This window comes from Epinephelus fuscoguttatus, linkage group LG13 (genome assembly GCF_011397635.1).
Source record: "Epinephelus fuscoguttatus linkage group LG13, E.fuscoguttatus.final_Chr_v1".
Taxonomy (NCBI): Eukaryota; Metazoa; Chordata; class Actinopteri; order Perciformes; family Serranidae; genus Epinephelus; species Epinephelus fuscoguttatus.
In genome coordinates this window covers 32,663,212-32,688,022 of record NC_064764.1, presented here as the reverse complement: position 1 = coordinate 32,688,022, position 24,811 = coordinate 32,663,212, and the positions used below count along the sequence as shown (strand labels likewise).

Here is a 24,811-nt window from a genome sequence, read left to right as displayed (position 1 = left end):
TGTATAATCATACCTGTGGGTCGAGGGCTGGCAGGGGGCGTTACTGGAGGCGTGTAGGCTCTGCCCAGCCGCAGCAGAGGCGACATGCAGCGCCGTCTCTTGGGCCCTCCGCCCGTCATGTTGCTGCTGTCTCCCGGTCTCTTCCCCTTGTTCTGAGGGCCGGTCACGAACTCGTCCGCCTCGTCGATCATCATGCCCTGAGAGAGTGAGGAAGACGGTCAGTTTACCTGTTACACAGCAGTGTGTTGCTCATGAAAGATGATCAGGGTTGATATGTTACCTTCTTGTCCAGTTTGAAGGGGTTGCCGAATGTGTGGAGGCGTTTGGGCTGCTCAGGGTCGGCGTCTCGAAGAGGCTGAGGAGCAGCTTTGAGGAAGTCTTGGTAGTTGCCCATCTGGGCTATTGGCACGCTGTGGAGCTGGTCTGGACAGGAGACAGGAAGATTCAACATGAATTTTACAGGTTTCGCTCTTAAAGTCTCAGTTAGACAGAAGTTAGAGCGTCTTTAGCTTCTCTACTGGAACATGAAAGAGAAAACAGTTGTGTACAGTTACGAGAACGAGATGGATTTAAATCGAATCATTAGAGCTTAGAGTTTAACAGGGTACAGAGATATTGACGGAACAGACTGTTGGCTCCACACACACCTCCCTTGTTAAATCAGGAGGAGGACGAGGGAGAGATGAGGAAATTGGACGTCTGTTTCATTGTTTTGAAAATAAAAACAAAGGTTTTGCCCACTGATATCCAAACACGCATATCTTTTCCTATCTCTTTCTGTTAGGGCTGCAGGAAGATTAGGGCCAAAATGATAATCAAGATTGTTTTGCTCAATATTGACATCATTATTAGTCACTGATTATAAAAAGGAAAATTATTTTTATTGTACTTAAATATTTAAATAAACAGAGCAGTGCTTTCACTTCCACACTGTGCTACATTCCTGCTAGTTAACAAATCTTTGCATTTGCTCGACCGAGCAGACATAGGGACTTTCGTTGCTGAGTTTGTCAACCACTTAAAATCATAGTGTGGCTTCTGAGTAGCCTCAGTTTACCTGGGTCGAAAACTGAATGTAGCAGGAAGGATTAATTTGTTGCATCCACTTTTGGTAATGGGATTTCTAGAGACTGCAGGAGGGTTGAGCCGATTACTCGATTAAAACCAGGTACGGTACAGATAATGTACTTTACGACTGTGCGTATCATACAAATAAAATGTGTCAATATCTGTGCTCATGAGGAAGGAAAATCCTCATTTGGGTAGCTGTTTTCAGAGATTTTTCCATATCAATTTCAGGCTCAAAACAACAAGAAAAAATGAGGGAACCCACTGTGAAGCAAAGAACGCATCCTTTAATGGCTCAGGGTGTGTTCTTTGCTTCACATTTTTTCTTGTTATGATTTTGCCCTTGGAAACCCTGCTTGGTTTTTCCACTGTGTTTTGAGATTTTCATCCAATGAGGCTTAAAATAACAACTTCCAGTTAGGTCCCGACCACTTCTGGCTTAAACCCCACCAGTCCAGAATACAGACACAGATAAAGATAATTTAGTTGGTTGAACAGATACAGATAACAGCGTATTCGCTCATCCCTAGTTGTAGTATGGTTTTGTTGTTTGGTTAAACTTTGTTTTGTATTTTTGTATTTTTATGAAACAGATTACAATCTGGGAACCAGGACAAATTCTAAGACTTTTCTTTGTTAAAGCTATGGGCTACGTTTAGAAAGATCGATCATTATTATTAACATCATTTAGATGGTGGTTATGGCCCAGTAGTGCTAGCTACACAATGTGAAGAGCAAAAGGAACCAAAAAAAAATCCATTCTCTCTGGCGGCTGCAGGCCTGCAAAGAATTTGTCCAACCACAGCCATCTGGTCCGCATGGGAGTTACTCCTTGCTCAAATTTGCACTCTCCATTTTGACACTCCTCTGCTCCTCGTCCCGCCTCGTCCCAACCCCCCTTTGAAAGTACGAGTGGTTTGTAAGGCCCTGAGCGATTCAGCTTCACGAGTTTCGATATGGAAAATAAAGAGAGCGACAGCAGCAAGCGGCCTCTGCTTGCCCCACCGGCAAAGGCCGAAAGGAAGCGCAAGTCTGCCTCTGAAAAGGCAGAAACAAAGAGGAAATGCAACAAATTGAGGGCTCAAAGCAGAGTTAACATCGGGTCATCCTTTGACCGATGGAGAAAGCTCCGCCAAGATCTGAGCCTGAAAAGTGATGCTGATACAGCAGAGTTTTTGTTGAATCGGTAATATTTTGTTTTTATTGTGGATGTTGTGACACAGATAACTGTATGCTGTATGTAACTGTATGTTGCTGTGTGGGAGGGGGGTGTCGTTAGGAGGCTCTGAGAGGAGGGGGACACAAGCTCGGAGGGGAGGGATCATGCAGCACAGAGGGAGGGGTGTGTGTTTGGGGGGAATGCTTTTTTCAAATCTTTCTCATCGTATTTCTAAACATAGACCATAGCTTTAATCAAGTTAAATCATATCAAAATAAATCTCAAAATAAAGCTAAATAAATAAACTTGCATACTACTACGTATTCACCACTGTAATGGTATCGGTATTTAGACGGGCTTTAGCTCATAAAATCTGTTATGGATGTCTGAGTTGATGCAGCACAGGACGGGGATCCAGTGAGGTAATGTTAGCAACGTGACTCTTCTTGGCCTTCATGCATCGGCTGTTAGTTTAGGAAGCATTTGAATTGATATGCAGCGCAGATTTCTATGAGCAGAGCATGTATTTTAATTGTCGATACTGCAGTCAATCATGTTCATTTAAATGTGGGAAGCCAAAATCATGTGATTAATATACAATTAATTGTGCAGCCCTACGCTGTAATACTCTTACACTGATTTTTCTGACATATATTTGGCATATAACAAGAGATACATGAAGAATTAACGTAGAGACACTGGATTAAAACTGCAGAACATCTGTTTTCACCTCACTGGAACTTAACACCAGCTGAATATTGTTCTTTCTGATGACCTTCAGTTCACTTAGCGGTTACATTTTTTAAATGCTGACATCAGTTTGAGATGTGGTTCCAGGAATGTGTGAGAACCACACTTGCACGGTGACTTACCTGAGTCCTGCCCTCTGAGAGTACAGACGCTGGTGTTGAGCAGGTTCCTCCTCATTCGGCTGAGCTGGTCCAGCAGGTGGCTGCGGGGGATGTCGTAGGGATTCCTAAAGCTCTGTGGCTTCAGGCCCTGATGAAGACACGAGACAGACGGGATTGTAACAGTAGGAATACGACTTTAAAGCCAGCCTTCCTTCAAGTCAATAAAGACGGTCGTTTTCTGGTGAAATACTGTCGAACTTTGGCTGTAACAGGGTGGATTTACAGCTGATACAGTCGGAGAGAGATGGCCATTTTTCACAAGCCAAAGCCCTCAAGCACCCAAACAAACTGTATAAAACATCTCAATAAACACCTCAGGAGGATGTTGTGTGGAGAGCCAGGAGGGCAGGGAAAGTGTGAGCAGGAAGCGAATGAGTAACAGTGAGGTCACAGTGTAGTTGAACATTGAATATCACCACTGCCCCAGTAAATGTAGCTCAGTAGACACGAGTAAAAGACAATTTTGACTGAATAACTCTCTCTTATTAAAGCTGTTTATCCTCAGAAAAATTACCTTGTTGAGCAGTGCCAGCTGAAAGCCCTGGAACTCTTTGGGGTTGAGCTCCATGGGCAGAGTCGGAGCCTCTCCTGAGAGACTCTGCAGCTGCTGGATGAAGTCCCTGCGCTGGGCCAGAGATATGCCTCCGCCTCGCCAACGCACCTTGATGCCGGCCTCTGGTGGCTGCTTCTTACCGATCAAGGCGATCAGGCGGTCATACTCGATTTTTGACTGGAAATGTGAGCAAATAAGTAAAATGACTGGGTGCAGTTACATTCAGGGTGCTTTCAGATATGAGCTTGTCTCCCTGTTTCCACTGAGCAGTAGCGTACGGTACTTTTTTCCATTTCCACTGTAAAAAGTTGTGGATGGTACCAGTGGAACCGTTCCGTACCGTCCCCATGTTTGGTCCCCCCTCTGTTGGGGTACCTAGCACACAGATCTGGTACTAAAAGGTGGAGCTGTGAACACTGCAGTCTGATTGGTCAGTAGCGGACGGTCACACTGCTCAGGGCTGAGTTGTGTCTGGTTTTGAGGCTCATGTAACCACTGTTCATACTGTGGAGAGTTTTATTAGTAAACTGTAACTATAAAATGAAAGGATGTTTTGCTGCCTCTCACAGCAGCTGGAGTCGGAGAAAAATAATGCAATTCACTCGGCCGACAACATCCCAACTTCTCACCTGTTGGCTGAGCTTCTTCAGGTAGGAGACCACGCTGTAGCTCAGGCCGTACTCCATGTTGTCGGCCAACAGGTTCGGTGCTCCCATGATTCTCAGAGCCTTCCTCAGGGACTGTGGAAAGAAAGGAAGCGATAAGACCACTGCAGCGTCTTTCATGGTCCTTGACTCTCAATCAAATTTTAGAAAAGAGCTAAAGGAGATAAAGTTCACTGACCCCGATATAATACGGAGGCATGGTCTTCAGGTAGTTCTCAAAGGACTGCCGCCATTTGATGGTGGGCTTGAACTTGTGCACTTTGATTAAGTCGTCTGCAAGAAAACAATCAAAGCAAATAAGTACAGATTGAAAAAATGACGTTCATATGCAACATGTTCTGTATTAAAGCCTCAAAGTTATGTTGCGCTGTTTCAGGGATTAATTCCATTTCCTAAAGCCTGTCCAAAATCAGAATGAATTTAATGACTTAACGATAACGATCCTCTTACTATTGATAGCACATATGTTCACGTTCATTTACAGGTGCTGAGGAATATGGAGGAAATGCGCGCGCACACACACACACACACACACACACACACACACACACACACACACACACACACAAGACATGACATGACACTAATCTCAAGAACAAATACAGGTGCTAAGGCTCGACGTCTCATTGAATAAACAGTAATGACAGGTTACCAGGAAGTAGTGATGTCACCGGAGCAAAAACAGTGCCACTAAAAATGAGGTGAGATTACCAAACGTGACACAGATCCATCAGTCTTACCCAGAAGTGGCAGAAGCACTGGGTAATTGTAGGGCATCACAAACAGGTTGACACAGTTTAGAGCCGTGCTGGCCTTTAAGTAGCCGAAGGGTTGGCCCAGGTCACTGTACTTGGCACTGTTACACACAAACACCTAGAACAGACAGATACACAAAAAAAAAAAAAAAAATCAATGAATGTGTGTCGTCATTCTGCAAACACAAACACATGACGTGCAGAAAGTTTGTTAAGTGACTCAACAAGCCGCAGGTTCACTAGGATGTGAGCACCAACAGGATGTGTAGCCTGAGCTGTGTTTATACACCCGACGCTGAAACTGTCTCTTTAAAAAGAAGACTGCACTTTAAACACTCCCTCTGTGAATTTTAAGCTAATGTTTTCACCTCAACTAACCTCTGGCTAAGTAGGACACAGCTTATGATAGCTCTGCATTTATTACTGTGATATTAAGTTAATGTTTCCACTTGAGTTTTTAACCACCTGCTTTTGTAAAGGGCAGACAAAAACAAGTCGGAGTTTACAGTCGGGCTGGCTGCCTCCTGAGAACACAAAAATGTGGGATAAATGAAAAATGGAAAATATGTTTTTATTAGAGGGGCCAGAAAATGTAAAGTTTGACCTGAGGGAGGCAACAGAGGAAAGATCATGATGTCTAAATCATGTTTTATCCTCTTTCATCTGTCTTCAGCTTCGTATTTAAACCCAGCTCTCCTTTGAGCTACTGTAGTGCTAACATTAGCATGTTAGCGTAACCTGAAATGGTCACACACTAACATTAAAGTGAGTGCCACGATATTTAGTTTGCATCATTTATTGAACGGTTTATCACAGTCACAGTGTCAGAAATCAGCCCTTTGCTCACTCGTTCATTATTCACCACATCACAGACACTCAGTTATTTCCTCTATACGGTGCAAAGAAGTATCTGACTGCTGGAATGTAATGGTGTTCTCATAAATCTGGGCTGTCTATGCAGCAGAAGGACACAAATACTTTTGAAATTGGTACCACATGACAGGCCAGCTGTCAGGAAATAGAGATGGGGGACAACATTCTCAAAAGTGGTGGGAGGGAACCCCTATACATTTTGCAAATATAATCCATATTTCCATGTGTACTTTGTATCTACTGTTAAGACCTTGTTTTCTTATTCTGAAAAGCAGAGGCAGTCACGTGTGTCTTGGGCTGAGAAAATGCCCTCCAGTGAATGATTACAGAAAAGTAAAATCAAACTTTGATAAAAAGGAAATTACTGCAAGTTATTGAATCGTAAGATCAAATCAGGAGTGAACAAGTAAACCTAATATTTTTCTTCATTTATTAATTCAAACTTGAGGCTACTTTCATCAAATAGTGGTCAGATTGTGTGCAGAACTGAAATAGTGTAAGAGTATTTGGTTGCCAAGTCACAGTTTTCCAGTCAAACCCAATTTATGCAGTTCCAAGACTGTTAAGGGACCTCAGTGTGCAGAAATATTTATGTACACCAAGTAAAATCCTAAACCAAACCACCGCACACTGAAGTGATTGTGTGATTTTATTGAGAGTGAACAACCTTAAACCACATATTATTCTTTTTTTTTTTTTAAAGATATTTTTAAGGGCATTTTTAGCCTTTAATGGATAGGACAGTCAAGCGTGAAGGGAGGAGAGAGAGGGAGTGACATGCAGCAAAGGGCCACAGGCTGGAGTCGAACCCGGGCCGCTGCAGCAACAGCCTTGTACATGGGGCGCCTGCTCTACCACTAAGCCACCGACGCCCCAACCACATATTATTCTTGTAACTCTTGTAATCTTTAAGATTTTTTTTTTTTATGTATGTAATTTGCATAAATTTATCATGTGTTTTTGGATAAAATGTGAATTATCTTTTGAAAAATGTTTTTGAAGAACGTGACAGAAAAAATACTGAAAAAGAAAAAGTGAAATAACTGTGATAATTCATCACATGACCCAGGTATATTTAGCACACCTGTGAGTGCTTATGAGCAAACCTGAAGAAGGCAAGGGCAAAACGCGTTGTTCGCTCTCAATAAAATCACAGTAATTTGGGGCGTCGGTGGCTTAGTGGATACAAGGCTGTTGCCACAGCGGCCTGGGTTCGACTCCAGCCTGTGCCCCCAAAAAAATCACAGTAACTCAGTTCAGTGTGCGGTGGTTTATGTTTATGATTTCATCTGAGATGTTCCTGTGGCCGACCAGCACCTGATCTTGAGACAGACTGCGCAGACGGAGCCCTGTTTACTTATTTACATTATGGCAATATTCCTTTTTCCCCCGACCAAAATTTAGTGTAAATTTGGAGCATTATTTGTCCTCCTTTCCAACAAGATAGCCGTACATGGTTAATACCGATGGATGCCTTAGGTCGTCTAGTTTAATATGATACCTGTGTCTGAAATTGACTCTGCCTCACTCCTCACCTTCAGCTTCACCTGTCACACCTGCTGCTTCTTCATATTTTTTGTCGGACATTTAACCATAGCCTACGAAAGCTAAGTATGTTTCTGAAGACATTTTAGGCGGGAAATAGGCAACTCAGATACCAAATCTTGGTTCACATGTGATCAGCCTCTGTTTTTAGAACATAGGAGACTGTATGGAGCTCACTTCCTGTTTGCAAACTCTCCTGATACAGCTAAAGAGTACACTAAAATATGTTTCTAAGAACATTTGGGGCGAGAATTAGGCAATACAGTGACAGGATCTCGGTTTATATTTGATCAGCGCTGCCTTGTTTGACAGTTTGATCGAAGTTTGGTCTCAGTTTGAGACACAGAGAGTTGGGTCTCTCTCAATCCGTCTCTATACTCTCTGTCTTAATGTGGAAGTACAGTCTATAGTTTGAGCAACAGCCCAAGAGCCACCTCAGATCTGTGCAGGGAGATCTAGGCACTGGTGAGATGGAGGGACGTTTACTATAGTTCACTGAAACATACTACCTACACTGTTATGATGATATTGTGTCGACTGAAAATCGGCAAAGTATTACTTTGATGAATAATCATTTGAATCAAGGATAAAATCTCTAAAGTCTCCATCAAGTCACCACAAATACTGCGGAACATCAAACATCAGTATCCAGCTGTGTGATGGAATTAAATTATCATCGAACCTCCACATGCAAAGTGTAAAAGCATTATAGATTTCAGCTTTAATGTTGAAGTCCTTTCTCAATAATTGTTGTGTTTGCGATGGTGCTTTACCTGCCAGCAGGTGTGCGGGGACTTCCTCTCCAAAATGTACTGTGTGAGAGGCGACGGCTCCAGCTCATATTTGTCAAAGGGCACCTTGTCGATCACCATGGGCTCAGCGTCCAGACAGGAGAAACGAACGTGGGGGTGGGCTGAGCGGGGGGGCTGTGTGGGTCACAGAGGGAGAGGTACATACTGTTAAGAGTCCACGCTACATCACATTAACATTCTGCACTGTAAAAAATCATCATGTAGGTATAATAATGGACACAAAATACTGTTTATATGATTTGATCTCTCATTCGAGCTCAGGATTTGTCAATATCTTCCAGCTGATATTTAACATAGCTTCACTACAACATACCAGCTGTACTGTACATGTTGTGCTTGTTGTGTCTGTTAACAATATGAAATATACACATTAAATATATTGCCTATTACATATCCTGATTATATATCAGATATAAAATTGTCAGTAACTGGCACTGAAATCCTGTATTGTTCTTAATCTGATAAAATGGAAACACTGAGTTCCTTCTGCTCTCAGCTTCCTGTGCTGTACTTTTCCTTGTTATATTGTGCAATATATCTGGGCCGTGTAATTCTGTTTTATTACCTTCTCTACTTCTCTATTTGCTCCATTGTTATTGCAGGTACCGTGTGACCTTTTTGTTGAGCGTCTGTGCAAACAAACATACTTTTCATGTCTTTCTCTTTCTCACTGTTTCATCTGTATTATATATGGACTTTCTTTGGAACAAAAACACTTGTGTCCATTCTTTGAAAAACATTAGAAGTATAGAAGATTTGTGCCTGAGGGTGCTTTCAGACCTAGAGTCGTCTCCTTTGGTCTGAATCAGGGACTAATTTTGTCACGAAGTCTAGAGTTGGTTCGTGTTCTCACGGCAGCATTTACAAGCGGACCAGATCAAATGCCTTGTGTGAGAAAGCTGCTCTTGATTGGTCAGAATTTCCATGTGGGAAAAATCCAGGAAGTAAAGCAAACGTTGAAGAAGAGTACACTTGCAAGATAAATGTGACACTTTCTAATGTCACAATGGAGGGACAACTACGCAGGTTGATTTTAGCGCTGCTCATCGTGGACTATATTGCTGTCATTGTTCATTTTAGTCAAAGCATACAGTTTGAAAACGAGGCGCGGCTCCAACTAGAAAACAATGTTTTGATGCATTGGATGTGCTGAATGTGCATATTCAGGCAGTACAGGAGGAGGTGCACATTAATAATCCTCCAGGACTGTAACATGCTCATGTTTAACCCAAACAATGTGTCATGTGACTGCAGTTGGTTCAGATCCAGGTTGGAACACGTTCTCACCACAAACGAACCGCACCAGAGTTCATTTGTAACCGGACTGAGACCACCTCTTGAAGAAGGTCTCGGTCAGGTTGTTTTGGTGCGCACCTGAGTGTGATTGTTGTGTTCACACTTGCCCAAATGAACCGCACTCAGGGGGCAAACAAACTTGAGTTCGACTGAACCGAACCGAACAGGGCAGGTGTGAAAGCACCTTTAGTACTTTACAGACAGAGAAAAAAAATGTGCAAAAGTGCACGTAGTGCAAACATTTCAGTCCATGTTTGACTGTCCTCCGTGCAAAATGAGGCATGCATGATGAGTCACCCTATATGTGGGTGACTCTTCAGGTGCACCTAGTCAGTCACTGGGGCTTGACAGAACAAACATGAAGCCAGCTGCCAGCAGGTTAAGTCATTACAAACACACCCTAACAACTAGCCCTGACACATTCTCATACACATACTGAAGAATATTCATACAAATTTCGGCTTGTGCACTTGTACATTCTTGTGTATGCAAATACATCAGTGCTATAGAGTTGTTCTGGTATGTTTGTAATGACACCTGTAGCATAACCCACATACAGGGTGACTCATCATGCATGCCGTGAGGAAAGTCAAACGTGGACTGCAACATTTGCACTTTTGCACATTTTTTCACTGTCTGTACAGCCACAAGATGCAAACAGAAGAATTTGAAAATCCAAACAACAGTCTGAATCTCTTTTGTTTTCTGTGTGCGCGTCTTCGTGACTACTGCACTGGAGAAGACGACTAAGAAAGGATGGTTTTTAAGGCACAGCTTGACCCTTGTGACCCAAAAACAGGTCCTGAAACTGACAGAACACAAAGGTCCTGAATGGTTACATTGCAGCTTGTTTCATTGCTGCTGACTGCTGTGCTCTTTCTCAACAATGGACAACTTTAGAAATCTGTTGTTCTCATTAGTTACTTAGAAAAAAAAAACCCATGGGAATAAATGGTCCGGGTTGATTTCATGTCGTTAATTCCTCCACAAGTTCCTTACCAGTGTGGGGGAGTTCTGGTCCGGCCAGAAGGCCTCAGGGATTGGCCAGTGACCAATGGGAACACCGGTTTTAGGGTTGGGTCGTACGTAGATCAGCTTGTGACAACAATGCCAGGCCTGTGGACCGGACTTCACCGCCTCAGCTGGAGCATCTGAGCAGACACAGACAGTAACAGAGGAAGCTGACATCACGGGGAAACCAGCCGTAAGCAGTTAAAGACAAGAAGGTGTTTGTGAGGTACGAAACACAACAGAGTGATCTGGATGAACCATAACAGTGTGTGGGCAGTTTAAATATGAAGGTGGGGGTTTAAACAGTGACATCCACCAGCAGCCACGGCAAAGAAAAGCTCAGAGAGGATTAAAAAAAACTGTGAGTGGGAGAGAGAGCAAAAGAGATTCTCCACTAATCAAACAGATGCAGTGCAGCAGTTGTCAAAAAGGTCTTTTCAGAAATAGAGCCGGGAATAAAATGTCATTAAGACAGACAGAGGTGTCTCTTACCCTCTAAAGGAGGCGGGTCAGGTCCGGTCTTCTCAAAGTTTATCACCACTCCACTCTGAATTTTCTGCACCAGGGACTCCAGACACTGATTCAACATACGCTGAGAGAACACGCTGTAGGAACGTCCTGCAACACAGAGACATGCATCATGAAAAGACCTGAAAATGTGAAGACATTAAACAGTTCAATGGTTTTTAAATGAATATGAATAAAGTATCGAATCCACTTATTAAAGCTGAACCCTTTAAAATATGTTCTGGTTTTGTTTTTGGCAGTCTAAAGGGGTACCTGGTATTTTAAATTTGGAGACTGTTTTCACATTTTTTGTGAGTCTAAGTGACAAATGGGAACAACAAGTTTTGAAACTGGTGCAGTATTGACAGAGCAGCCACAGAAGAGGCCATTTACGTCCATTTAAAGTGCTTGTTTTTGCCACTGACAGGCTCAGATTGTTATCCTAAATCTGAAGACACATCGACCCCACTGACTCGATTCAACTGCCGCCCCTAGCACACAGCAGATGCATTGCGCTGCAGCTCGTCAACAGACGACCACACAAACGTATTACTACTTTTATCGAAAGATCTGTACTTCCTCCACTTCTGCATTAGCTTAAAACGATGCGTGGACACCCTTAAAAGTTAATACATCACCTTAAGAGCCATGACTCAGCAGGCAATATCATTTTGGCCATGGTCTGTATAATAACAGGATTGTGGGTCGTTTAGCTCAAGATATTTCTCGACCTTAACAATGAGTCTCATCTCATCCAGGCTTCTTTACACACAAGACACAGTGACAGTTACAGAGTTTGCTTTATGGTGAGGAGAGGAATCGAGCTGCCAGAGGAGCAGAGAAAAAGAGCTGCTACAAGAGCTGGTATGTACAAACACAGAGCGAGTCCGGGGGAAAATAAAGTTATTCCAGGGGCGGCGAGGCTGGAAATAGGACAGTGGTGTGAGGGCATACAGGAGCACCAACATGCGTCTAGCTGCCATTGGTGTGGGGTTGTACATTGAAAATAATAAGGCTGTATTTCTTGATGCGCGCTGTTCGGTGATGGTGTGTTTTGGCCTTAAGTGTTAAGCGTCTTAAGAGTAAGATTTTTTTTGTGTAACCGAAATCACCATCACCAAAACCACTAGACGCCATTTAAAGAAACTGTATTTTTATCATTGTAAAAGACCTCCACCAAGTAGGTGATATTCCCTCCCCCTCTGCATCAGATTTTGCAGCCTGCATCACAATTAAGTTATTTGCATCACTATAATTATTAGGTTATATATGCCTTCACCATGGAGACACTGTGGTGTATTTATTTCGTTTTTATTTTGTACCAACACAGAATATAATATGTTTTTTGTATTTTTCACTTTCTTTTTTTCCAACACAGAACATAACTTTAGAATTACAACAATATTTAGCAAGTAGGACAAGACGGGCTTTCCGGCTACCAGATGGTGCTATTTTCACCGTCTTTAGAAATTGGAATTGCTGCTGAGGCTGACAGACGATAGACTTTATTTATTATTTTATCCACTTTGCTTCAACCGATCACCACCAAAATTTTATCATGTGTTCCTTGTCCCATTATCCACCTTTCCTGAAAATTTCATCAAAATCCGTTCATAACTTTTTGAGTTATTTTGCAGACAAACAAACAGACAAACAGACCAACGCCAGCGAAAACATAACCTCCTTGGCGAAGGTAATAAAACTCATAAAAACTGTCTTTGTTTTTCTTTCCACTGTTCCAACAATTACCCGTTTGGTTGAAATAAAACCTTTAATTCACCCAGTTAGATGTGAAAACATGTTGGCTTAATACCCGCTACAATTGCTGTTTATTTAAATGGAATGTGGTGGCTTTGGCAATAAAGATTTCCAAGCCTTTTCTGATTACACAATAAAAAAAAGTCTGTCACAGCAGTAACATATCAAGATGTGTTTTTTGACGTATGTATATAAAATGTGTACAAGCTGGTATATGCCCTTATTTATTGTTCAAAAGTAGCTTTGGTACCATATTGGGATACACAGGTACATATTCTTGATTTATTTTTATTATGAATATGGGCTACAGGTGTGGCATGTCACATGAGGGTATTTAAGATGGCGACTTTCTGTCATGTATCAGACATCTGAGGAAGAGCCGTGTGGCTCGAAACGTCACTCTTCATTAAAATCCTTCTAAACAGGAGCTACTTGGTGTGCAGACTTTTTTTTTTTTTTTTTTTTGCTTTGCCAGATGTTTCTTTGGTCCAGCACCCACTCCTCTGGACGCTGGGATGTGTGTGTCTTTTGCACTGTTTTTCACAAAAACATGGGAAAATAAAGTTCAGGTTAAAAATACCAAAGTAACCTTTTAAGGCTGCGTGGATCATTTTTGGGGACAATAGGGAGCACTGAAACAAGCTGACAGACTAATATTTTACATGTCATCAGAGTAAAATTTGTTCTAGTATTAACACTGCCATTAGGACACATCCGTCAGACCTGCAGAAACATTTTCATTAATTTATTATCTCATATCTTGTCTCCCTCTTCAGCTCCACCAACACCTGAGAACAATATCTGTCTCTTGCTCCTCTTTCTTCACCAGCTAGTCTCTACCTTTGTCTGCTATCTGGTGCTGAACTCCTGTTCAGTGGCTTTATCTGAGCTTGTTAACAGGAAACAGCTACCTGCTGCTGCAGGAGCAGGGTTAAGGCTGTTCACACAGTAAATGAGCCGTAAAAAACAAAGTACGGAGCTATGAGAGGCTGGAAGGCTCCAAGGAGCTGAGAGGAACTACTGGGAGACGGGTGATAATTATCTGTGGATTTGTTAGAACGAGTGACTACATTATCATAACATGTTGTCAGAGTAGCTACATGTAGTTTGACTCATAGTTAATATAGACAGCGCTGATAAGTGCAGCTGTAAGTAACAAAATTTAACTAAAACTCTAAGATTAAAGGATAGTTTGGAGTTTTTACAGTTGGGTTGTATGAGGTACTTATCTATAGTCAGTGTGTCGCCTACTGTAAATGTTGATCGGCACGTTGACAGATTAATTTTCATTTTGCAGTTCTGGGTAAAAAATTTTTAAGGGATGAGGAAATACAGTGAGTGCTGGACGGAGCAGTGAGTGACAGCAACCCCGCCCACATTTAAGGGTACGGTTTGCAGTGAAAACGCTAGAGTCTAGGTACCATGTCTGAAGGGTTACTGTTGGTTCCAAAGGTACCATACTGAAAGTATTTGGTGGAAACGGGGCTTAATATGGCGATGAATAAGTACCTCATACAACCCCACTTCAAAAGATCTGAACTATATCTTTAACATTCGAAGAATTAAAACTTAGATGACATTTTTCATTTTGCAGTTCTGGGTAAAACATTACCAGATTGATCTTTGCATCTGCATCACTTCATTAACTAAATAAATACATGTGCATTTGCATAAAATGGTATGTGTCCACTGTGGTTACTTTGTGCAGTGAAGGCGTCATGATGTGTACAATGTCAATATTGTGGGAATATTATCACAGTGTAGAGAAGAAGGTTATTTTCGCAAGGGGAAAAAAAAATGTGATGGCTACTTTCTTGTGGAATAAAAAGAAATGTAAGTTTCAAGGATAAAATCTGACAAGTGCTTTGACATTTATCTTGAATGAAGAATAAAACTGAATCAAAATGAATCAAATCAGAGAAAGATAAGTGAACATATCCACCTCTATTATTCAGATATATGACTACCAGAATGATTTCAACGTCGCTTTTCTTGTATGGGGACACAAAAGATTTGAGGCTGAAAGCTCAACACAAGATTTTAAAAAAAGGTGCCACCTTTAGAGCACAAACCTGACCATGGATGTATCAACCACCTGTTAAAATAACTATAAATAATGCTGGATAAAAGCATTTTTTATAATGTTTTTCATGATGTTTTAGTTGGTGTCTCACTACGGCAGCGTATTGTATTCACTTGACAAATAAAAAAAAGCCCTGTTTTTCTGAGTAATTCTTTCTGTTTTTCAAAGTAATTTATTTATTTTTCTGTTTTTCTGAGTAATTTTTTCCCTGTATTTCATAGTAATTTTTTTCTGTTTTTTTGTGGTAATTTTTTTCTGTTTTTCTAAGTAATATTTTTTGTTTTTCTGAGTAATTTTTCCCTGTTTTTCTGAGTAATATTTTCTGTTTTTCTGAGTATTTTTTCCCTGTATTTCATGGTAATTTTTTTTCTGTTTTTCTGAGTAATTTTTCCCTGTTTTTCTGAGTAATACTTTCTGTTTTTCTGAGTATTTTTTCCCTGTATTTCATGGTAATATTTTCTGTTTTTCATAGTAATTTTTTTCTGTTTTTCTGAGTAATTTTTTCCCTGTTTTTCTAAGTAATATTTTCTGTTTTTCTGAGTATTTTTTTCTGTTTTTCTGAGTATTTTTTTCTGTTGTTCTGAGTAATTTTTTTCTGTTTTTCTGAGTAATTTTTTCCCTGTTTTTCTAAGTAATATTTTCTGTTTTTCTGAGTAATATTTTCTGTTTTTCTGAGTATTTTTTTCTGTTTTCTGAGTATTTTTTTCTGTTGTTCTGAGTAATTTTTTCTGTTTTTCTGAGTATTTTTTCCCTGTATTTAGTGGTAATTTTTTTCTGTTTTTCGTGATGTTTTTTTTTTCCTGAACGAGGAGACGAGATACTTCAAAATCTCGCGAGAAGCTCCCACCTGGCACCTGCAAGTGACCCCTGCATCCAGTGTCCAAAATTAACTTTTTGACTCACCGGCCAAATGGCTAGTGAATGTTCAAACTTTACCAGCCACTCAATAGATTACCATTGTTTTTTTGGCTGGTGAGTGAAGCAAGTTTACTGGCCACTTGCTTATTTTACTAGCATTTGGCTAGTGGCTAGTGTTAATTTTGGACCCTGCCTGCATCCATGGATGTATTTTGCCATATGTGTCCAACTGATTCTGGAGAAACACTGCAATGTCCAGCAGATCTGAATGGGCTTTTCGTCTGAACAACCCCAAAGTCTTAAGGTGCCTGCGTAAAGTCGACAAACTAATGATGACACCATCTATATGACTTAAAGACAAGAGTATCTCCCAGTGTCTCAAACCCAAAACAAAGTAAAACTGGATTAAACTGTTCTATTGCTCTCTTAACTCAGAAAAAAATACTCCGAAAAACAGAAAAAATTACCCCGAAAAACAAAACAAAAAATACCACGAAAAACAGAAAAAAATGATCAAAAAACAGAAAAAATACCACAAAAAAACAGAAAAATAAAAAAAATTACTCAGAAAAACAGAAAAAAATACCCAATAAAACAGATTATTTTTTTATTTGTCAAGTGAATGCAATACGCTTCCGTAGTCTCACAACTCTTTTTGAGTGGTCCCCAACACTTTTAATTTTGTCAAGGGGGAGGTGGGTAAATTGTATTGAATATTGTAATTTTATAAACATATTCCCTCATGTATTTTTAACGTGTGTTGTGGAGTGACACCGAAATAAAGTTTATCTATCTATTAAATAATGCTGGATAAAAGCCCATATTTAAATACAGAGCATGCTTTGATTAACTCAAACGCTATGGTATCAGACTATAGATACAGTACTATTACAAGCGCTCTCCACTTTACATGGGGCCGCATCAGTCTTTTACACTCACTAGATGTCACCGGCATGCAAAGAGGTACATTTGCATGAAACGCAGCTCCAGAGCTCTGAATCTACTTCGTTTATTTGTCACAGCATCAGTCACAAGGCAGTGAAGGTCACATGAGTAAAGCCCATGAATCAGACAGAAAGTCTTGCGAAGCTGCAACCGATTAGTCTAACTCAGCCTTCTGGCCATTTGCTGCCTCCAACTTCACCTCCAATGACCTTGTTATGCACCCATTCACTCCCTGGTTTCAATAGGCCGCGGCTTTGTGTCAGGTCTGCCATCAGCAGTAATGGACAGGCAGCATGTACTGTAGACTGTCACTGACAATGGAGCTGTGTCATGTTCTGCATTCAGCACCACCGACTGCCACACAGGGCTTTGGTGAGCTCGGCTCTATCTCTCTATGTGTGTGTTAATCATAACCTGCCATCAGCATCGTTCTAGTGCGTTCCTCCTGCCAGCTGCTTCCACAGCCGGGCAGCGTGAGGACTGGAGACAGGAGGGATAAAAGTCCACGTCTATAAGAGGATGTTCTTTAAAACTGGTAGGTAGGCAGCCGATCAAAGTCATAGGCCTGGAAGTATCGTGACAGGCCTGTAAGTGGGACAAAGACGGTGCCACTCCTGGACCAGGTGGGAAAATCTGAGCTTTTGGGTCTTAAAGGAATATCACCCAAATTACCACCTCCCCCATGTTACACTGAGTTTGTAAAGAAACTTGCATGCCTCCACTGTCAACTGAGAATCCAAAGTTGAGAAGATTCTTGATAAATTGAAACCATTGGTGTCTGTGTGTATTTCCTGTTTACAAACTCACAGTAGGGCTGTCCCGAACACCATTTTTGGAGCTTTGAAACAACAGCATAAATAAATACAACTATAGCCTATGTTACTGTTTAATAATGTTGGATTAGGCTGCTATTCTTTATTTCATGGGCTATTTAAAATTTTTGGGGTAATGCATACATAGTAAAAAAAGAAAAACAAAAACCCCCAGAAGCATTTACATATTGATTTAGATGTCAACTGCCATGATAATGGTAGAGGCTTCAAAGCTGTGAAGCATTTGGGACAGCCCTATCTCACAGTAAAATCTAAGTCAGTGGTTCCCAACTGGTCCAGCCACGGGGTCCAGATTTCTTCTTAGTCATTAGCTCAAGGTCTACACAGTTAAATATCTGCATCATATTTGCCTGTCGCCATGTCCTCAAGCTAGTTTGCTGGCTCTGTCAAGTAGGCGTCCGTTAGTCACTCACTCTACGGCAGACAATTACACTTCAAAATAAAAGCTTTGTGCCGGAAATTCACTGTGCTTTAAATAAAGTGTGGTTTTTACAAACCTGACACGTTTGCAAGTTAACTGTGGTCTATTCAGAATGGACCTGCGACCCACTAGTTGGGAGCCACTGATCTAAGTCTCATTTATCCAGTTGTATGCTCTGTACATCCCAAACAGACAGAAGTTTCCGACGGGGAAACCAACTGAAAATTAAACTCATCTATGCTCCTTTCAAAGTCAGACTCCGCTGAGTAATTTTACCTCGCTGAACACAGGAGCTGCTGGTCTACGTCTGCTCGGATCAGTTTGTTAGTTTGTGTTAATGTGTGACTTTGGTGTTTTAGACGGTTACTTCAAATTCACCAAAGTCTCACAATAACACACAGTAACTAACTGATTGAGACAGTGGTAGACCAGCAGCTCCTGTGTTCAGTCAGGAAAAACTACTTTAAAGAGAGAATATAAAAGTTTCAAATGCGGCATCTTCAACCACCTGTAGAACGCGAGGTCAGGCGTTGTGTGCAACCCTTGTGCCTTTTCTGTGCCAGCTTTCAAGAGTGTTGTGGCAGGTTGCGTCTGAGGTTGCTAAGCAACCTTAACAAGCACCGTATCATAGCCTATTTACCTGAAATCCTGAGTGCAGAGCTGATCTTCTTCCAGGAACTGTTTATAAGTGTGTACGCCTTCTTCTCCATATTTACCACAGACTGATATTTATGGAAGAAGGGAAAGATATCTGTCGGCTGTGACTGGTTGTTCTTCGTCACAACATCGCATGCTGCTGCGTTCCAAAAGTTGGACTCAGTTATCTCAGGGTGCAGCCATCGCGCCCTGAAAAATAGGGGCTCGGGAATGCGTGCATGCAGTGTTGCTCTGGTGTTTGATCGTGCCAGCTGCGTGTCTACAGTGAAAACAACTGATGTGAGGGCGCAAAAAACGCAGCATGTGTACGGCCCCTTAGTTTAGCGCCCCATCAGAGCGCTGTTGGTTGACTGGATAAATGAGATCCAGATTATACTGCATGAGTTGTGTTAAGAGTTTGTAGGCTGATGTTTTGATACAGTTTTGCTGTCGTGCGGACTACTATGACTTTATTTCATCACTAATTTTCTTTTTTTGGATTCTTTGTTCACTGTTTGCATGCGTGAAAAGTTTTCTTAAAGAATTCAGCGTAGGACAGGCTGAGTAACTGATGTACAAATGGTCATTTGGGGGACAAAGTTTTCCTTTAATCAACAATGACTCCTGAAGTGCACTTGAGCAAAGCGCTAACCCGCTTCACAACAGCTCCAGCAGGCCGCCTCAGTGGTTAAAACAAGCACATACTGTGTTTGTACTCGGCTCCCACTGGCAAACCTGTAAACACAAGTAACTCTGAATGTTGAGCAAGACGGTGCTGAGACAGAGCTCTGGGCTGTCCCCCACTGGAGAGAGAAACAGCTGCCAAGGCACGCTTCCTCACTGTCACCAAGTTCTTTTCCCTCTCCAAAACAAAAAATACAAGAAAACACACCCATTATTCTCCTCTTTCTTTGTATTGATAGAGATGATTCATCCACTGCGCTGTGGAATGCATTCGACAAATAGCCATTTTGATCTGATGTTATAAATACTTTGAGCTTGTCCCGGCTTGTTCCAACGGGCTCTGCTGTAGAAATGTCACTCCCAAGAGGAATATGTTGATGATGTTTTTCTCAGATAAAGGTCATAATGACATCCATTTGCAAACAATCAGCTGTTACTCTGTGAACAATAACAAGTAACTAAAATATTCTGGTGTGCAGATGATCAAGAACATAAATAAAGAATAAAACTGTCATGTCCTTATGTTAGCCAGCTGTCTGACTCCTGAAGAAGAGGTGGAGAATGACTGTGTAGTCTTTACTTTTTTGTCCCTTACAAAGGTAAGTAGTATATATGTGGTCTTGGGCAGAGGTAGGTTTTATGTAGGACAATAGTTATTAGAGTCCATCTATCCATTGCTTTTCAACCGCTTATCTGAAGCCGAGTCGCAAAGACAGCAGGCTGAGCAAAGTATTCCAGACGTCCCTCTGCCCAGCAACGCTTTCCAGCTCCTCCTGGGGGACCCCAAGGCGCTCTCATATTAGATGAGATATGTAATCCCTCCAGTGTGTTCTGGGTCTGCCCTGAGGCCTCTTACCAGTGGGACGTGCCCAGAACACCTCTAAGGTGACCAGGAGGATCCTGATTAGATGTCCGAACCAACTCAACTGACCCCTTTGGACGCGAAGGAGCAGCGGCTCTACTCCGAGCTCCCTCCGGATGTCTGAGCTACTTACCCTATCTCTAAGGCTGAGCCCAGCCACCCCACAGAGGAAACTTATTTCAGCCGCTTGTATCTGCCATCTCATTCTTTCGGTCACTACCCAGAGCTCATGACCATAGGTGAGGGTTGGGACGTAGATGGACCAGTAAATCGAAAGCTTTGCCTTCTGGCTCAGCTCCTTCTTCACCTGCCAAACCTCCGATCCATCTCACGCCCCATTCTAGTTATTAGAGTGCGTTAGGTTAATCACTATTGTGCCAACAAGTAAGTGCAAGTACTAATCAAGGTGGCTACTTTACTGGAGAGGGTCTAAATAGCCACAGGTTACCTACCCCTGGTCTAACCAAAGATATTTCTTGGACTTGACAAAACTCCTCCACAGCTGCAGACGTTAGACATTATATTATTCTAATGACGAGTAATTTTCTTTTGTGTGTAAAATTGGTGGACTGCCCCTTTAACTACACACCATACGTTAAGCAAACACCAGCCTGCACTCAGTCCGCCTACCTCCAGTGACCTCACACATGGGAGTGATTGGAGAATCATCAGGCGGGACGCCACCCAGGGGCTCAGGCTCCACCGAAGCGTTGCCAGGGATGCGCAGCACCAGAGCGAACAGACGCTGGTCCCAGCGGAAGGGCTCCTTGGTCAGCTCACTGCCGGGCAGCGGGGTGGTCAGAGGCAGATGGAGCTGGACGGTGGAGGAAGGAAACAGAGGATTGAGTGTTAATGACAAATCTATCAGGTATTTAATTCACTGCATTATCCGAAAACACATATTCCTATGTGGCTCTCATCTACAGACCCTTTTTTTTTTTTTTTGTTTTTAAACTTGAACTTGCTGTAAATGTACCACATCCAGTGCTATAGACTGTCACAGAAAGTGTGCTTCATATTGCCCACCACTAGTCTGGGTTGTCACCAAGAACAAAAGAGCACATCTAAGGTTGGTAGTTAAACAACCGTAATTAATGCTAATGTTCAAGCAGACACCTTCTACAAACTGAGCTCCTCTTACAGTAACAAGCGTCTCTCCATCTCTGCTCCTCAAACACAGGATTTCTTAGAAACTCTCTTTTCAGACAATCCTCAGGCAGCCCAGACTTTTAAATAACTGCCAGGAGAGCTGCAATTAAAGTCAAAACTTGCCCACCAAACGTCACTCTGTGCCCAGTCTGAACAAGCACAAACCTGGAATTATCACAGAGCCCATAAATTAGACCGCGGCTGCAAAATCAACGATTTAATTGTATGTGTTTGACCTCCAAGCTACAAAACTGAAATTCCTCTCCGTCTCACGGGGAGCAGCAGCACTAACAGTCAACCTGGATGACAGACATGGCAACTTACAGATGGAGAGCCAGAAATAAATTAATAATTGAAGGCAGAACGAGTTACTGAGTCACTGGGAGGCAGATTTACTCTGACGAGCACGCCACAAAGGAATCAACGTGTTTACGGCTTTTCAAAGGCAACAGACTACTGATATTTGTAGTTCTGCTGTCGTTATTAGTTTTAGTTATTAGTTATTAGTTTGAGTTTAAAGCACATCAGGCAGTTCCAGCATCTCAAATGTAAATTTCAGATTTTCTGTTAAATCTTACTGTTAAATTGAATATCGTTGGTTTTTGGACTGTTGGTCAGACAAAACAATCGATTTAACACATAGTGCTGGACTCTAAAAAGTTATGATGGAACTTTTGACACTATTTTCTAACATTGTAAAGGCATAAAATGTGATTTTTTTTGCAGGTTTTCTTAGTCTTTTATGATGTTAAATTAAAAATCTTTTGGTTTTTGGACTGTAGGTCAGACAAAACAATTAATTTTAAACATCACAGTGGACTGAAAATTTTTAATGGGTCTTTTTATACTATTTTCTAACACTTTAAGACCTCAAATGTGAATTTTTGCAAATTTTCTTAGTCTTTAATGACATTAAATTACAAATCTTTTGGTTTTTGGACTGTTGGTCAAACAAAACAATCAATTGTAAACATCACACTGAACTAAAAAAAAAAAAAATTCATGGAACTTTTTACTCTATTGTCTAACATATTAGGGTACTCAAATGTGAATTTTTGCAGATTTTCTTAGTCTTTTATGGTGTTAAATTAAAAATCTTTTAGTTTTTGGAATGCTGGTCTGACAAAACAATCGATTTCAAACATCACACTGGACTCTACAAATTATGATGGAATTTTTGCGCTGTTTTCTAACATTTTTATGACCTCAAATGTGAATATTTGCTGGTTTTCTTGGTCTTTAATGACACTGAATTGAAGATACTTTCGCTTTTGGACTCTTGGTCAGAAAAAAAACAATCAATTTTAAACATCACACTGGTCTCAGAAAATAGTGTATAAAGTTTCATTATAATTTTTAAACATTTTAAAGACCTCAAATGTGAATATTTGCTGGTTTTCTTAGTCTTTTATGACTTGGAATTGAAGATCGTTTGGGTTTGGACTGTTGGTCTGACAAAACAATCAAATTAAAACATCACCATGGACTCTGAATGATGATGGAACTTTTGACACTTTTTACCAACATTTTAAAGACCTCAAATGTGACTTTTTGCTGGATTTTGTAGTCGCTTATGAGATCATATTGAAGACCTTTTGGTTTTTGACTGTTGGTCACATAAAGCAATCCACTTGAATTCATCACCTCGGGCTTTGGGAAGTCATGAGGGGTATTTTCTTCATGATTTTCTGTCACTTTATAGATCAAGCAATTAATTGAGACAATAATCAGCACGTTAATCAACAATTAAAATATATGTGGGTGTACACACAAGTATATATTGGTACAATAACATATATTTATACTTTGTATAATTCATTTGTTTACTTATTTAAATATAAAAAGATAGCAGGACAAGTTGATGAAGATATATATGTAATATCAATATATATATGTATTTTTTTGTAAGGCATAGACAGCTGGTATTATATATACACACCATACATTTTGACTAGTTTATACTTTTAAGTCACGCATGATTGATAATTTATATTATATACGAAGATAGGTTTTCGTAAGACAGATATTTGGGAATTAATATTATATAGATATACATGGGTTATTTTTGTGTTAAGTTAAAAAGCAATAACAATGGTATATTTAGAAAGTCTTAGGTATAGGTTTATATACATATAAAGAAGCTGTGTGTGTTATTTAATTGGATGACTCATGGAGAAGGGGTGAGATATAATAAGTTTGTACTTCCTCCCAACTACTTTTCATTATGCTTTAAATTATTTATAAATACTACTTTCTGTCTGTCTGCTTGTTTGTATGTTCATGTCTTTTTTTGTGACCCTAATCATGACGTGACTTAATAAAAACTGACCTACATTTCAATCTTTCTTCTAATGTGACGATATCTGAAGAGTAACTTTCAACCTGAACCCTATCTCCTCATGTTTTGTGTCTAAGTATCTGATGGGAACAACTATTTCTGAAACTGTTTCAGTACTGAGTGAAATCAATAAAGGCTGCAATGTAACCACTTAGGTCATTTGTGCACTGTCAACGTATGTTGACTGAGTTAACTGTAGCCTCCACAGTGACAGAAAACAGGGAAGGTGTTTGATGAGGTAATAGATGCTTGTGTTAAAGTGAAACGTTGGCGTGTGATCAGACAGGCTCCCGAGTTTTCATCCAACCGAGCACAGAGCCCTTCTGATGTTGGCTGACCTCGTCTTGGACTCCACCGCCGCTTGTCAACTTGTTGCCGTCGGTGATGGCGATTATGATGGCGGGCTCGAGGAAAAAGGGGTTCCTTCCCTGCAAAGAGACAAAAAAAAGACATTCGCAATTAATTCTCAAACTAAACTAAAAGGGGAGACAAAAGCAAAAGCATTTATAGAAGCCGGGAGCAAATTCACATCATAATTTAGCAGGTGTGTATTTATAGCACTGAGGCATAAATGAGCTCAGATAATGTGGCATTATATAGATAACTTAGAGGGGATCTACGTTAAGTGGCAGAGCATTAACTCAGGGGAATCATCAAGGGGAACAGTAAGAGTGCAGTCTTTAGCAAAGCGACTACATCTATGAGACGAGTATATCTGCAGTATATGTTCGCTCTATCTTCCACCACAGCACAGTGCATTACCTGAGGATCTCTTTTCTGCTAGACCCCACAATATTTCATGACACCAGCACTCCACACACTGATAAAATGAAACTGGAGCAGCACTGCATTTATCACTATGCATCAGCCCTGTGGGATCTCCACAGAGGCCACAGAATAACTCGGCGAGTTAACAGTGTAAAAACCTCAGCGCAGTCCTGTCAGCGAAAAAAACCCGTCAGCACACTGACTGGACCTCACTGCGGAGCCGCACAGAGGCTTCACAAAGGCCATCCTGTCCTGACAGCGCTGTGATTATTAATGGATGTGGAGCCGCTCAGTTTGGACTCTACCTGTAGGCTGTGGCTC

At 41.1% G+C, this 24,811-nt stretch overlaps 1 protein-coding gene across 1 annotated transcript in view; it reads right to left on the bottom strand.

The window, feature by feature from the left end:
* Window positions 1-24,811, bottom strand: part of ints6 (integrator complex subunit 6) — a 43,961-nt gene that overhangs the window by 6,049 nt on the left and 13,101 nt on the right. Inside the window, exons 4-15 of the mRNA XM_049594076.1 lie at window positions 24,061-24,150; window positions 20,866-21,049; window positions 11,141-11,266; window positions 10,637-10,788; window positions 8,303-8,455; window positions 5,097-5,229; window positions 4,535-4,629; window positions 4,321-4,431; window positions 3,653-3,868; window positions 3,100-3,226; window positions 281-423; window positions 14-197 (exon numbers count right to left, since the gene is read on the bottom strand). Of these exons, the coding sequence (XP_049450033.1) occupies window positions 14-197; window positions 281-423; window positions 3,100-3,226; window positions 3,653-3,868; window positions 4,321-4,431; window positions 4,535-4,629; window positions 5,097-5,229; window positions 8,303-8,455; window positions 10,637-10,788; window positions 11,141-11,266; window positions 20,866-21,049; window positions 24,061-24,150 (1,714 nt within the window). The remainder of the gene's footprint in view (window positions 1-13; window positions 198-280; window positions 424-3,099; window positions 3,227-3,652; window positions 3,869-4,320; window positions 4,432-4,534; window positions 4,630-5,096; window positions 5,230-8,302; window positions 8,456-10,636; window positions 10,789-11,140; window positions 11,267-20,865; window positions 21,050-24,060; window positions 24,151-24,811) is intronic.